The sequence below is a fragment of the Artemia franciscana genome, unplaced genomic scaffold (genome assembly GCF_032884065.1).
Source record: "Artemia franciscana unplaced genomic scaffold, ASM3288406v1 PGA_scaffold_40, whole genome shotgun sequence".
NCBI classification, from domain to species: Eukaryota; Metazoa; Arthropoda; class Branchiopoda; order Anostraca; family Artemiidae; genus Artemia; species Artemia franciscana.
This window is the reverse complement of record NW_027062678.1, coordinates 18,995-34,073: the sequence shown is the minus strand read 5'-3', so window position 1 is coordinate 34,073 and position 15,079 is coordinate 18,995. Positions and strand designations below refer to the sequence as shown.

The 15,079-nt window shown below is 34.2% G+C and overlaps 1 protein-coding gene across 1 annotated transcript; it reads left to right on the top strand.

Moving 5' to 3' along the window:
* The first annotated feature begins 440 nt into the window (after positions 1-440).
* Positions 441-12,709, top strand: LOC136041836 (endonuclease G, mitochondrial-like). Its single transcript, XM_065726615.1, has 2 exons — positions 441-538; positions 9,093-12,709. Exon 2 carries the CDS (start codon positions 9,106-9,108, stop codon positions 10,009-10,011), a length of 906 nt encoding a protein of 301 aa, XP_065582687.1. The 5' UTR covers positions 441-538; positions 9,093-9,105; the 3' UTR covers positions 10,012-12,709.
* Positions 12,710-15,079: the final 2,370 nt, after the last annotated feature.

Here is a 15,079-nt window from a genome sequence, read left to right as displayed (position 1 = left end):
ACAGTTTTTTGTTTCAACATTAAAAATTCTTTCAATATTTCAGGAAAATCCTCTAAGTCTGATTTTACCAAACATAGGTTTTGCTTGCACGTGTTTCGTCTGAGTGTCCACATTCAGCGATTTATAAAAAAGGCTATTCCAGTGACTCATTTGTTTTGCAAAAAAAAACATAAAAAATACTTAAGAATCGAATTTCTATGGTTGCTAAGAGTATAATCGTTTTATTTTTGTTTGTTTTAGTGGATTATATAGTTTGTGTATGTTATGGTGCATTTTACTTTTAGTTTTTTCATCTACTGTCTTTATTAATGATTACTTTAGCTGTTAACTTTTCTTTCACCAACGAGAAATTAATCTCATTCTCGCGTTTTTTTATTCCCTCAGGACATAAATAGCTGAGAAAAGACTAGTAGATGGCGGATTTTAAGCACATTTTTTTAAAAACATTTGGTTTTACATAAATTTTATTTCGCCAATTTTCTTTATTGTATTTCTATTGCCTGGAATTGGGTTTAGGATAGTCAATAAGTTACACCAGGTAAAAATAAATCAAATATTTTTAAAGAAAAGGCATTAGATTCTTAGATAAGGTTGAGGAGTGGGGAGAATAATGAGTACCCAACCCTATCAAGGCATTGGTGACTAGTTCTAGCATGCTAAATTATCAATAAGGATACCTACCAATTAGCACTATGCCTCATATGGTAAATCTAATGGAAAGATGTCCATTATGTCATTACCATATATGGTGAACCAGTAGGCTAAGCTATCTAGTGCCTTGTCTTAGATTCAGTAACCTACCTCAAACATAAGAAAGACCAGTCCTTACAAGTTATGGTAAAATTATATTCCTAGTTTGACTCTTTGCCACAATTCCACTTTTTAAAACAATTAAAAACTTTAGCGTAAAGAGCGTGGGACTGCAGAGGGGACAACCCATTTCATATACAGAGTAATTTCTGTTTGTTTAAGTTTTAATGTCGCTCCTTACTTTCAGTTAAAAAACTAGTTTTTTTTATTTAATTTCTGAACGTTTTTGAATTAAAGCATGTTTGATTTTGGTTCTCCGCCCATAAATTATTGAAATGAAATTAGTATATTAATTTTTTTTTGGCTAAATGGCTTTCTCTTAGTTTTGGTCAGACGATTTTGAGAAATAAGGGGTTTGGAAGGAGGCCTAGCTGCCCTCCAATTTTTCGGTTACTTAAAAAGGCTACTAGAACTTTTAATATTCAACGAACGTTTTTATTAGTAAAAAATATACATAACTTAAGAATTAACTTACATAACAAACTTTTATATTTTTATATTTTTATTATGTGTATGAGGGGGTTTGTACCCTCGTTAATACCTCGCTCTTTACACTAAATTGTAAGTTTTGTCCCAATTCTTTAAGAATGACCCCTGAATCAAAAAGGCCATAGAATAAATAGTTGAAATCACTAAAAATATTTTAGCATAAAGAGCAAGGTATTTATCTCCTCCTAAATACCTCGCTCTTTATGCTAAAGTGTTTTTAGAACCCCTCATATGCGTAATAATCTCTGTTCGTTTTAAATTTCAATGCTATTCCTTACTTTCATTTGAAAAAACGTTTTCATGTTTATTTTTTCATTGTTTTTTTTATAGTAATGCTAGAAAATCCTGCGCCCTTTTCATTGAATTTTTCTTCCCCCATGACATATTCCTCAAAGGAAAGATCCTCCCACAAAGCCCTCTCCCATCAACCCCACCCCCCAAACCAAAAAATTCCCATGAAAACGTCTGTACACTTCCCAATAACCATTACTATATGTAAACACTGGTCAAAGTTTGTAACTTGCAGCCCCTCCCTCAGGGATTGTGGGGGAGTAAGTCATTCCCAAAGACATAGTTATTATGGTTTTCGACTATGCTGAACAAAATGGCTATCTTAAAATTTTAATCTGTTGACTTTTGGAAAAAAATGAGCATGGGAGGGGGCCTATTTGCCCTCCAATTTTTTTGTCACTTAAAAAGGGCACTAGAACTTTTCATTTCCGTTAGAATGAGCCTTCTCGCGACATCCTAGGACCACTTGGTCGATAAGATGACCCCTGGGAAAAAAAGCAAAAAAAACAACAAACAAATAAACACACACCCGTGATTTGCCTTCTGGCAAAAAATACAAAATTCCACATTTTTTAGATAGGAGCTTGAAATTTTTGCTATAGAGTTCTCTACCGAATGCGATAGTGTTATTTTTGTTAAGATTCTATGACTTTTAGGGGATGTTTCCCCCTTTTTTCCAAAATAGGGCAAATTTTCTCAGGCTCGTAACTTTTGATGACAAAGACTAAATTAATTGAAACTTATATATTTAGAATCAGCGTAAAAATTCGATTCTTTTGATGTATCTTTTAGCATCAAAATTCCGTTTTTTAGAGTTTCGTTTACTATTGAGCTGGGTCGCCCCTTACTACAGTTCCTTACCACGAACTGTTTGAAAAGAAAATAATTCGGTATTTCGGGGCTTCTGACATTATTACTCCTTTGCGGAAGTTAGGCTCAAAATTGAAAAAGAATTATATTTTTTTCTCTGGGCCCCTTCCACCTCTTAGTTCGTTTATTTTCCCGTTAGTTTTCACCTGTTTTTGCTTTATAGTTGTGTTATCTCTTAGCAGTTCTTTCGTTAGTTGAGTTATGGTTGTGGTATATATGTTTTATCGCTCGTATAGTTGTGTTATTTTCAAATTATACTCCATAATAGAGAGGCTCCGAACACCCAGCATTGTATATTAAGCTCTTAATTTGACATTTTTTCTAACGTGACCAGATTCGTCCTGTGCCCTTTTCATTGAATTTTTCCCCCATGGCATATTTCTCCAAGGAAAGATCCTCCCACATAGCCCCCTCCCTCAACCCTACCCCCAAAACCAAAAAAATCCCCCTGAAAACGTCTGTACACTTCCCAATAACCATTATTATATGTAAACACTGGTTGAAGTTTGTAACTTGCAACCCCTCCCCCAGGGACTGTGGGGGAGTAAGTCATCCCCAAAAACATAGTTATTAAGATTTTCGACTATGCTAAACAAAATGGCTATCTCAAAATGTTGATCCGTTAACTTTGGGAAAAAATGAGCATGGGAGGGGGCCTAGATGCCCTCCAATTTTTTTGGTCACTTAAAAAGGGCACTAGAACTTTTCATTTCCGTTAGAATTAGCCCTCTTGCGACATTCTAGGACCACTTGGTCGATACGATGACCCCTGGGGAAAAAAAAAACAAAAAAAAACAAACAAATAAACATGCACCCGTGATTTGTCTTCTGGCAAAAAATGCAAAATTCCACATTTTTGTAGATATAAGCTTGAAACTTCTACAGTAGGGTTCTCTGATACGCTGAATCTGATGGTGTCATTTTCGTTAAAATCCTACGACTTTTAGGGGGTGTTTCCCCCTATTTTCCTAAATAAGGCAGATTTTCTCAGGCTCGTAACTTTTGATGGCTAAGACTAAACTTGATGAAACTTATATATATTTAAAATCAGCATTAAAATGCGATTCTTTTGATGTAGCTATTGATATCAAAATTCAATTTTTTAGTGTTTTGGTCTCTATTGAGCCGGATCGCTCCTTACTACAGTTCGTTACCACGAACTGTTTGATCTACCAGGTTCTAATGAAATGAGAGAGTTCCTAAAATTGATTCATAATAGTATAACAAATTGTAGAGATTATTTTATAGTAAATGATCTAAATGCCCACCATTCACTTTGGTGTGACTGCCTGCTGAAGAACAGTTCAGGCATCTCTCAGCAACCCTATTTTTTATTTCTTAATGTATAGTAACTTGTGTTTATAAGCCCCTGAAGGACTGCAAACAAGGATAAGTTTATCAACAATATCTCAAAGAACAGAAGACCTCTAATTTGGTAACACTCATATTGCTAGAAATTCCAAGGTTAAAGCAATAGAGGAGGCTAACCTGATAAGTGATAATCATTGCATAACAGTAGATATACAGGGAAAATAGTTGAATCCCACCAGGAATGAATTATCCAAAAATGTATTTGGGATTATTTCCTAAAAGATGCAGAAAAGATTGAAGCTAACCTAAAAATTAGCCAAATGACTAGCCTAATATACAGGACAAAACACAGCTTTCCCAAAACAAACTGTTAAAAGTTTCTGAGATACTAGTTCCAGAATTTATGCATAAATAACATTGCAAAAAAGAAAATTAGTAACAATAAGGGAAAATCCCAAGGGCAACTACAATTGGAAACTTCCTATAAAATAGAGAAGTAGCAGTAAAATTTGGAGAGCATATTGCAAAAGAAACTATTTAAGTTAAAAGATCTGTGTCTCAGTCCTCTGCTCTTGGCCTGGACTGTATAATTTAGTTGTAACTGGTTTGCCATTGAATGATGGGGTAATGATGCCCTCTGTATTTGAAGATGGCACTACATTTTGGGACACAGGAAGAACAGGAGAAAGAGTAGTTGGTAAGGCACAGCAAACAATTTTACCATTACAAACATGGGTATCAGAAACAGATCTGCAGTTTATTGTAGAAAAAAGTTGTACATCAATAGTAACCAGGAAAATGTAAACTATAGTACCAAAGCCATTTTTGAGGGGAAGAGTGGGGGCTGGAGCAGCTGCACCATGGCTGGGCATTGTCCTCTTTGATTAGGCTTTTTGCTCATGTTTGAGTTGGGCAGGGGATGTTGTAGTTAGTTTTGCTCTGGGCATCACCGGCCCTTGGAACAGCTCTGTATAATACCAATATATGACTTGACAGAGGATATCTTGACAGAGGATTTCCTGTCGACCTAATTCTACTAGACATTGCCAAAGCCTTTGACAAAGTCCCCCATAGTCGTTTGCACTCCAAACTTACAGCCGTGGGCATTGATAAAAAACTAGTCGACTGGCTAATGGACTTCCTTGGTGGCAGAACGCAAAAGGTTTGGCTCTTTACCACGGATGGAGGAAAGATCTATTCAACACCTTGCCAAGTTCTGAGCGGCGTCCCTCAAGGAACTGTCCTCGGACCAGCCTTATTCCTCATCTGTATCAATGACCTGGTAGTTGAAACAAAAAACCACTTGACTCTTTACACTGACGACTCCAAGCTATTTGGTACTGTGGACAACATTAGCCTACAAGCTGATCTCAACCAAATTCAAGCATGGGCAGATAAATGGCTTCTGTCCTTTAACATCTCAAAGTGCGTCACTCTTCATTTCGGCTGTGGTAATCTGCAGCACCAATACACTATGTACGACATCAAAACGTCATCGACAGTCTTGATTCCTACTTCTAGTAGTGGTAGAGACCTGGGAGTCCTGTTGGATGACAGCTTAAAATTCCACGAGCACATCGCCCAAGCAGTTTCAAAAGCAAATGCAAATTTGGGACTCCTGAAAAGAACCATCAGTAGTCGATCCTCCACAGTTTTTCTGAAATTATATAAAGCTCTAGTCAGGCCAATCCTAGATTTCGGAACATGTCTTGCTGGTCCTTTTTACAAGAGTGAAGTCCAGCTTGTTGAGGGTGTCCAGAAGAGAGCCACCAAATGCATCGACGGTTTATGCAGTCAGCCCTACTGCAGAAGATCACAATCTGTTTACCTCCCAACACTCGTTTTTCAGAGTAGGCGTAACGACATGCTGCTCACCTACAGGTACCTCCAGCAAGCGGATCAGAAGCTGTTCACTTTCTCTCCCCACCAAAAGCAAACACGAGGACTTTCCAAAAAGCTGTTCAAATCCAGCGTTAACACCAAAGTCTGACTAGATTTTTTCAGCCAGCGAGTGGTGAACAATTGGAACCAACTAAGCCAAGAGACAGTCTCGGCAACCTCGCCCAAGGAATTCAAAAAGAGGCTCGACAGGGAATGGGAGGCCAAACCATGGAGATTCCAGTGGGAAAACCCCTCCCAGCCCTCACTACCATAACAGTCGTGGAACACAATAGAGAGTTAGCTTGGAGGATGATGCTGCTTGTCATACCCAACTATCTCACACACTCTATCCGAAGTTACTGTTGTGCGGTGGTGCCAACTCTAAATCGCTGGAGAATGGTCCATGAACCATACCTACCATGTGATCACCGTTACCGAGTGGGCTTAAATTGCATCTCTCCAGCACTCTCTAGTCCCTATGGTTTGTCACTTGACCTTGGCACAGTGACCAGATCTATCGCCATCATCAACTATGGAGCATCACAGTTCTTGCAACTAATTCGCTCCAAAGTGCGAATTAAGGTAATGACTCTGTAACAAAAATATAAAACTCTTATTTCATCAGAATTTTAAGTCATATCAAAAAATTCTATGCAAATTTAACAAATAACTTAGATTTACATGTCTTTAAACTATATAAATTGAGATTAAGCAAAAGTATGATTATCAAAACACTTTTATTATGTCCAATTTCAATAGTAAATCTATTTCTCGGGGTTTTACTTTTATAGCACAAAAATTGTAAAATTTTATCCATGGTCATTTTGTTTTGGAGAGGGAAGGAATGGAGGTAGATATTGCAACATAGCACATTCATCCCTAATTTATGGGCCCTGGAAGTTCAATTCTGGGTTTCTTACATTGGATTGGACTGTGTCTCAGTAGACTATGCCCATGGTGGTCGTTTAATGTGTTCACATATTCTGTAGTTAGTCCATGTTCAGAGTCTGTCTTTTTGAGTTCAAGTTTAAAAGTGTTAACATAGTGTCGGGAAAAAACATTAAGAATTAAAAACTGAGTTATTTTTCTGCAGCTGTATTAGGTCACTCTCCCTGTACCCTGGTAGGGCTATGAAAATAGTTTACAGAAGTATTATCATTGCAGTGGCTCTTATTCCCCCCATATGTAGTACACTTGTTATATTCCCACTGGTCATAAAATCAGTGCAGAAGAGCATGTAGAACCCTTGAAACAACTCAACTACAACACTACCTTCTACCAGAAGCCAGTATTGGCACTGATTGAACTTTGCCACATATGTTGGCACCACCAGATCACTCTAGTGGCATTACAGAATTCTATAAGAAGTAAGTAGTATACTGAGGAAGAGCATAAAAGACACATTGAGTGGTGTGTTCACATTCTAGCTAGCTAAATAACGCAAAAAAAACTGTAAAAATTTACCAGTTTTTTAAGTTAGAAAGTAGTTCTGTTGTATGAATAAGACTGTCAGGAATAGGTCCTAAACCTAAATTATTGCTTTAGTTTTTCACTTGCCAGTAATATGATAATCCTCTTCTCAGTTTTGAACTAACACAAAAATCAGGTAAGAATCAAAATATTATCTATATCATTCAATTCCCATTCAGTGATTTGTGTTCCACCTAAATACTGTGGCTACTACAACAACATTTGCATCCAAGATCTCAAGTAATGAGAGATAAGAACAAAAGAAAGCCCAAATAATTGAAAATACTTTTCCAGACAGCAGAAAATTTTTCTTTCTTAGAAAATAGTTGGGTCATATGAATAAAGAGTGGTAGCTAAAACTGAAAGATTAATTATGGAATAATCCAACTATGTGGGAGGTTTAGGGCTAAAGAATGGCTTATTTTTTGTCAATTCTTTCGGAACCGTTGTTCTAACATATGAGCAATGTGGCCTAAATTCTCTTTTTGTGTAGTCCTTTGAGAATGATAGGGTTTTTTTACTTGCTTTTGGTTTAAATTACAAAATGTGGAAATGTCACCAGGAAATAAAATACTCGGAATTACCAGCTGACTATACATGCATTTTTGTGACACAAAAACTAAAATATGGGCAAGATTTTGAAGTAATAAAGAAATCAGATAGCAAGAAATTTGTCACTTGATTCCCATTCAATTCTCTGTATCAGTCCAGCTACAATGGTTTTCACAATTCCATTGTATCCCCATGTCCCCTCTCCTCTAATACCTTTATGCGGGCCAAGATTATTTGGCTTATTATTTATCATTTTATTTGTACATCAAACAAAAAGCAATAATGCTTGTCACTGTAGACACAAAAAAAGAAATAAGCTAATTAGCAGCACTAGCAACACTTATAGATGTTAGAAGAAGAAAGAAAAAAAACTTAGTGCACAAAAATTTGTTGTGTTTTTTGCTGTGTTTTTTTCCAATTGTGGCAAGAACATTTTTACACATTGACTTGTAGATCTAACTTTACTGTTTAGCAAATAAAAGTGTATCTTTGTGTTATGGTGTATTTTAGGATTAAACAAAATGTTTCTACTTTTATAGTTTTTCTGTGGACATGTTTTAGCCCTGGATGTTAAAAAAAAAAAAATTGCTTCTCAGTTCTGTATTATCTGTTTAAAAAAAATCCCTATTAAGGGATGCTCTTACCCACATGAGAAACTTTCTGGTGACCATTTGTCCTACTCAGTACTCTCTTCAGTAGCATTCTTGTTTGTGTGCAAGACAGGTTTTGATTGAGTATTCATTTGTCAAATGAGTGATGGACTGATAGGGCTTAGTATTCACTCAAGAATAACGTTTGCATAATTTTGCAATCTGTAAAACTTTTAAGCCTTGCCATGGAATTTTGGCCTGGGCAGATGTTAGTGGTCAGGGAAACTTCCCATTAATCTATTCTTATAATAAATTGTGGAATCTTGACAGCCCTATGTCCTTGATAATATGAATTCTATGAATCTCCATCAATTGAGTTCTATCAATTGGACTTGGTAATTGATTTGCTCTTCACTGGCACCCACAGGTGAGGTTAAAAGGGGGTTATCCCCCATGTCTTTAGAGCACCAACATGTATAAAAAGGGTAATTTTATGTAATGTTTAGGAATATCTTGATAATTTCGAGGAAAGGAAACAAAATTGACCCCCCCCCCTAGAAAAATCCCAGCAGGCATCTTCACTGCTGCTATTTAGATTTGATAATTCTTGTGCAATTGGATTGTCCTGCATCATTCAAATTCTTGATATGTCAAAGACTTCACTAACTACAAGTTTAAATGACCTTGTGGTTTGGATTTTCAAAACTAAAATGTGTGGTTGAGAGTAAAACGTGTGTTCTGATTTTGAACTTGGTGAAGTTGTATGAATTATGACTATAACTGCTTTTTTTTAAAACTATTATTTATGTTTAAACTTTTTTATTGTAGGTGAGACTGAACTATGCTAAAAGCTGTGTCTGCTGCCATTGGGATTGGTGCAAGTTTTGTTGCTGGCATTATCTATGAAAAAGATTGCAGCATAGACAGGATTCCAATAAAGCCTGGCATACCTTTGTTTGGAACAGTTTCAGCTGCAGAGCCAATATCAAATTTACCTGTTCCACTTGAACCAGACAAAAATGCACCTAGGATTTCTCAAGTTATGAGATTTGGTTTTCCTAGCCTGAGTAATATCAAAAGTTATGGTGACTATGTTCTTTCATATGATACTAGAAACCGATCTGCCCACTGGGTTTTTGAGCACTTAACATTTGAATCTGTTGCCTATACTGCCGAAGTAGATCGATCTAAGTCAGATTTTTATGATGATCAAACAGTGCATCCGTTTTTCAGGGCCTTGAATAGTGATTATAAGGGTAGTGGCTTTGATCGAGGACATTTAGCTGCTGCTGGAAATCATAAGAAATGTCAACAAGATATGAACGAAACCTTCGTCTTGTCAAATATTGCTCCTCAAGTCGGCAAAGGATTTAATCGTGATAAATGGAATGATCTTGAAAGATATATTAGAAATCAGATAAAAAACTATAAAAATATTTATGTTTGTACTGGGCCTTTGTTTTTACCCCAGAAAGAAGGTGATGGAAAGTTGTATGTCAAATATCAAGTAATTGGCACAAATCACGTGGCAGTTCCTACACATTTTTATAAAGTTTGTGTTTATGAAAATGTAAAAAACGAATTAGAGTTGGAAGCCTTTGTTATGCCTAATCAACCAATTAGTGATAAAATTCCAGTTGAAAATTTTCGAGTACCTCCAGAGACTGTAGAGAGGGCCTCTGGGCTGTTATTTTTTGATAGGCTGTCAAGATCTAAACTCAAAAAGATAAATGGCAAAAAAATATAAGACTTGTACTGTCTTCTAATTGTTCTTTCTAAATTGTACTGGCATAGCTCAATTAAGGTTCTTATATGACTTTAGGCTATATTTTTTTTCTAATTTGGTCTTTAAAGTTTATTTGAAGACTTTTTACAATGTTTTTTTATTCATTCTACTTCTATCTTATCTTATTTAAAATCTTGAATGTAGTTAATTTATGCAGAATTTGTCAGTATTTTTTTCTCATTTTTTACCCAAAATAAAATTACAGCAAAAAAAAAATAATTTTTTCCATAAAAATAGCTGCAGAACTGCCTAAACATAAAGGAAAATACTTAAATATAGAAAAAAACTAGCTATTTATAGACAACATATGACAGTAGATTGCTATTTTACCATTGTACCGACATATCATATATCCATAAAATAATTAGACCAGTTCCTAATTTCAAATATCATCAATTAATGAATAAAATCCAATGATACACTGGGTCTCACCTAATGATATTCCAACCAAAGATCTTACATCATTAAGCACCTTATATCGCCAAATGGTGCACCATATAGCACCAAAAACCTTATATCAGTATATAGCAAGGGAAGAATGCATTTTTTTTTTTAGGTAACCTGGTATTTTTTTCTCCAACTTTTAGTTAAAATGTGAATATAAGGAATGTGTTTTGACATAACGTCTTTAGACATAGTGGATAATAATGACGTTTTCTGACATGACAGTTTTTGACATGATGCAAAGATGCTTTGATGTAACTTTAAACAGTAGCCTGTAACTAGCTGTCTATATTTTCCCAAGGTCTTTATTTCAATCCTTTCAGTCACAAGTTTTATATTACTTTCAATTCTATTTATTTTACTGCGTTTTGTTTAATTGATTTCAAATAACTAATTTTAATGAACTGCTTTTTTATGAAAAAAAGTACTAGAAGGAATGATCCTGATTTTGAGTTCCCTTCTGAATATGAAATGTCATAGATAGTGGGCTAGAGGTGGCCTTGCATTGGACAATTACCCTTGTTATTTGCTGTTAAGGGTTTTAAAAGTATAAAAAAAGCTACAAGTCGACAGTCTATATAATCTGGTCTGTAATCTATAGTCTATACTATCATCCTAATTCCAATTGTTTATTTTAAAAATTTTAAAATTATGGTTTTGATTATTTTACAGTGTGCAATAATCTTTTTTTTATCATGTTGACGTAGCTTACTTAATTGCTAACATTTTATTTTTTGGTGTATTTTTTCAAATAAGCCTATTAATTGGATACCAATACCAGTGAAAAAAAAAAACCTGTATATTTTTCAATTCTTGTTTTAATTTTTATCTATTTTGAGTCTTAAGTTGGCTTTCCTCTACCAAAAGCTAACATCTGTGTTTTTTAAATCTATGAGAAAATCATAAAGTTAGTGATTTTGTTTACTTTTGGAATTGGATAAATAGATTAAGGGGCAGAATTTCGTCTGTTGGTCTTCTAACTACCATTTTTTCTGGCCTTAGTTATTCCATTTTCTGCTTGAAATGGATGCTGGATTTTGTAATTCTAGTATACCTGTATTAACTTTTGGCTTCAAAAAAAACTCTGAAATCTGTTTTTTAGGTACATTAGCCTAACGAAAGCCAATTTTGAAAGTTTGACAGGTTTATTTTGAAAGTTAGAAAGAGTTGCTGTTCTCTGGGGTTTGACGTGTTCAACCAATAGTTCATATGTGTTCATATCAATTGTTTTTTTTTGTGTCTTATGCACACTATACTAAACACTAGCTTGTTTAGGTGTCAGTTCAGACAATGTATACTAAGTCTAAAGTAAAAATATTTAGGGAGTGAAACCAAAAACAAAACAAAAAATTGAAAGAGTTTTGTTGAAAGTTTCCTTTTCCCTGTAAGCGGAAAGATAGACACTATAATGGTTTTTAAACTAATCTTTTCTTAGAAATATGTTGAGAACTATGATTCATTAATTTATTAAAGCGTTTTCTTAAGGGTTTTGCTAAACTTTATGTTTGGAATCAAGTGTCAGGCCAATACTTAAAAACTGGATGATCAGCTTCTATTATATTTTTTGCTTTGTAAGAACGTTCTTACCACATCTTTAGTTTGGAAATGTATTTTGATAATTTCAATGCTGCCATTTCTTTTTCTGTAGTTTTGATTTTCTTTTCCTCTTTGAATCAAATATGATGCCAATTTTCTCTAATTTCTAGACCAATTTGTGTTCTTTGTATCTTTTAGTCTTTTAATGCTCTTCTTCGAAATTATTGTATTGACCCAGGCTTATAAATGTTATCATTATGTCTTTGCCTTAAAAACATGTCTTGAACCCTCTACAGTCTTTTGTAGTCTTCATGCTTATTATATACTAAATTACATGCATTTTTAAATAATATGAAATGGTTCATACTGGCTTTGGCTAAGGCCCTATCTTGAATATCGCCTAATGATCCTCTACTATCTAAGAACATTTGAAGAGACCAGGCCTTCTGGTGGCCTGAACTCTCGTTTTGCACCTTAAAAGGTGCAAAACGCCTTTTAAGAATCTACCCCAATTCTGTGCTAGAGACATTCTTGAGTTTGAAAATATTCCCCAAAAAGGTGCATACATACATACGACTTAGAATAGTATTTTACTATGCAATATATACTATATATTCAACATTCTATAATATATATATATATATATATATATATATATATATATATATATATATATATATATATATATATATATATATATATATATATATATATATATATATATATATATATATATATATATATATATATATATATGAAAATTTTTTCTGCTTCAAATAAAAAAAAATATATTAACCAAATCTATTTTAAATTTTCCAAGTATCTGCTGCATCTGCCTCCTCGGACCAGTAATTTTTCTCTGGTAAAAAAAAAAATTAAATTGATTCTGTAAACATCGAACAGTTCGGGTAACGAACTGTAGTAAGGAGCGACCCGACTCAATAGTAACCGAAACTCTAAAAAAACGGAATTTTGATACCAACAGTTACATCAAAAGAATCGCATTTTAATACTTATTTTGAATATATAAGTTTCATCAAGTTTAGTCTTGCCCATCAAAGTTACGAGCCTAAGAAATTTTGCCTTATTTAGAAAATAGGTGGAAAACCTCCTGAAAGTCATAGAATCTTAACAAAAATCCCACCATCAGGTTCAGTGTATCAGAGAACCCTACTGTAGAAGTTTCAAGCTCCTATCTATAAAAATGTGGAATTTTGTATTTTTTGCTTTGGATGCGTGTTTATTTGTTTGTTTGTTTATTTATTTTGTTTGTTTTTTGTTCCCCAGGGGTGATCGTATCGACCCAATGGTCCTAGAACGTCGTAAGATCGCTCATTCTAATGGAAATTAAAAGTTCTTGTGCCCTTTTAAAGTGACCAAAAAAATTGGAGGGTACCTAGGCCCCCTCCTAACTTCGTTTTTATTGTTTTTGAAAGTAGAATTGTGACAAAGAGTCAAACTTTAGCGTAAAGAGCGATGCGTTGAAGAGGGGACAATCCTTTTCATATACGGAACGATTTCTGTTTGTTTTAAGTTTTAATGTTGCTCCTTACTTGCAGTTAAAAAAAACTTTTTTGTTTATTTAATTATTGATAAGAGTAGAAGATTTCAAATCCTCCGCTAGAAAAGTCAACCACCAGTGGTCTTCCCTATTCGTATAGTATGTAGTTATGTTTGTGTTTGTTGATTGTAATCTGTCTTTCGTTGATTGTTTATTTTCTCCTTTTTTTTCTTACTCTTTTACTAGGGCTACAAAACCTCTTTTGTTTTGTTGACAGGTCAGAAATAAAATGGAATTGAATATATTCTGTATAGTTTTGGTGCTATTGTATATCTTATTATGATGCTGAATATGACAGCTTCAAAATGGTACTGTGGAAGGGGTGAAAATCTTTTCTAAAAGGAATGTTCATATATAGGACATAGAAGAGCATTTTACTTGCCTTCAGTGAATAGATGAGCTCCCTTTGAGTTTGTTAAAGACTTCCAAGGACGGGTGGTCGGACAACAACGCTGGTTCTGGCCTAGAGAAAGTTCTCTTGTCAAGGAAACCTTTTTGGTTGTGCCCCTTTGCATTGCTTTAAAGTAGTTTAAAGTTTTGTAGCTTAAAGATTCTTTTTTCTAATGCGTGAGAACTCAGTCCCGGCTCAAAGGCAATGATCAAGAATTTTTCCTATTTAGTTTGTCTGTCGCCACAACAAAAACGTTTTGTTTGAAACAAAGACGTTCTCTCTTTTCGCTCAAAGGCAATGATCAAGAATTTCTTCCATTTAGTGCGGTCTGTGGCCACAACAAAAATGTTTTGTTTGAAACAAAAATGTTTTCTCTTTTAGCATGGAAATAGTCTCAGCAGTCGCTTTAAAATTTTTGAATGCGACGATATTCTATTAAAAGCTTATATTATTTTCGTCTCTTTAGGTAAAAGAAATGGTTTGTAAGTGTTACCACGTACTCCTTGTTTCTCTTCATTAGTGAGTAAGGGCTGTTTAAGGAGTGACTTAAAATTGATTGCAAGATACTGCAAAAGGCAAATAATAATGCATAGATAATGTTTAAATATTTTATTTCAAATCTATTAATATTTTTGAACTTATAAAGAGTGAATAAGTATGTATGCAGTGTGTATTTGTGAATTACTCATAGATCGTAGTATTATAGGCTAAAAATGAAGGTGAGAAAAAACCGATTTAAATGTTACTATTTAGCCTTTAAGTTTTTGTACTGCCAAAAATGTTTTTTCCCCAAACTAGGAAGTATAATAGTTTCTTTAAAAATATCTTAAGCTAGCCTTTCTTCAAATACTATGTGAAATCAAATTCTGATTAAACAACGACTTGTGCTTTTGTCAATTAAATAATTTTTGTGTAATGTTTTTTTCTATACAACCTCTTGTATTTGTTTTTGTTTGTAATTTATTTTTGTAGTAACAGTTGTTTTAATCATGGAAATAAATATTTCAAATAGACTTTGATATTGACGAGTTTGTAACATTAGTTTTAAGCCGCAATGTACACCTTGCTTTGGTGTAGCTATCCTTTCTTGAAACTAG

Excerpts from the sequence above, each read along its gene's own strand:
- LOC136041836 (XM_065726615.1), top strand. The coding sequence starts at position 9,106 with ATGCTAAAAGCTGTGTCTGCTGCCATTGGGATTGGTGCAAGTTTTGTT.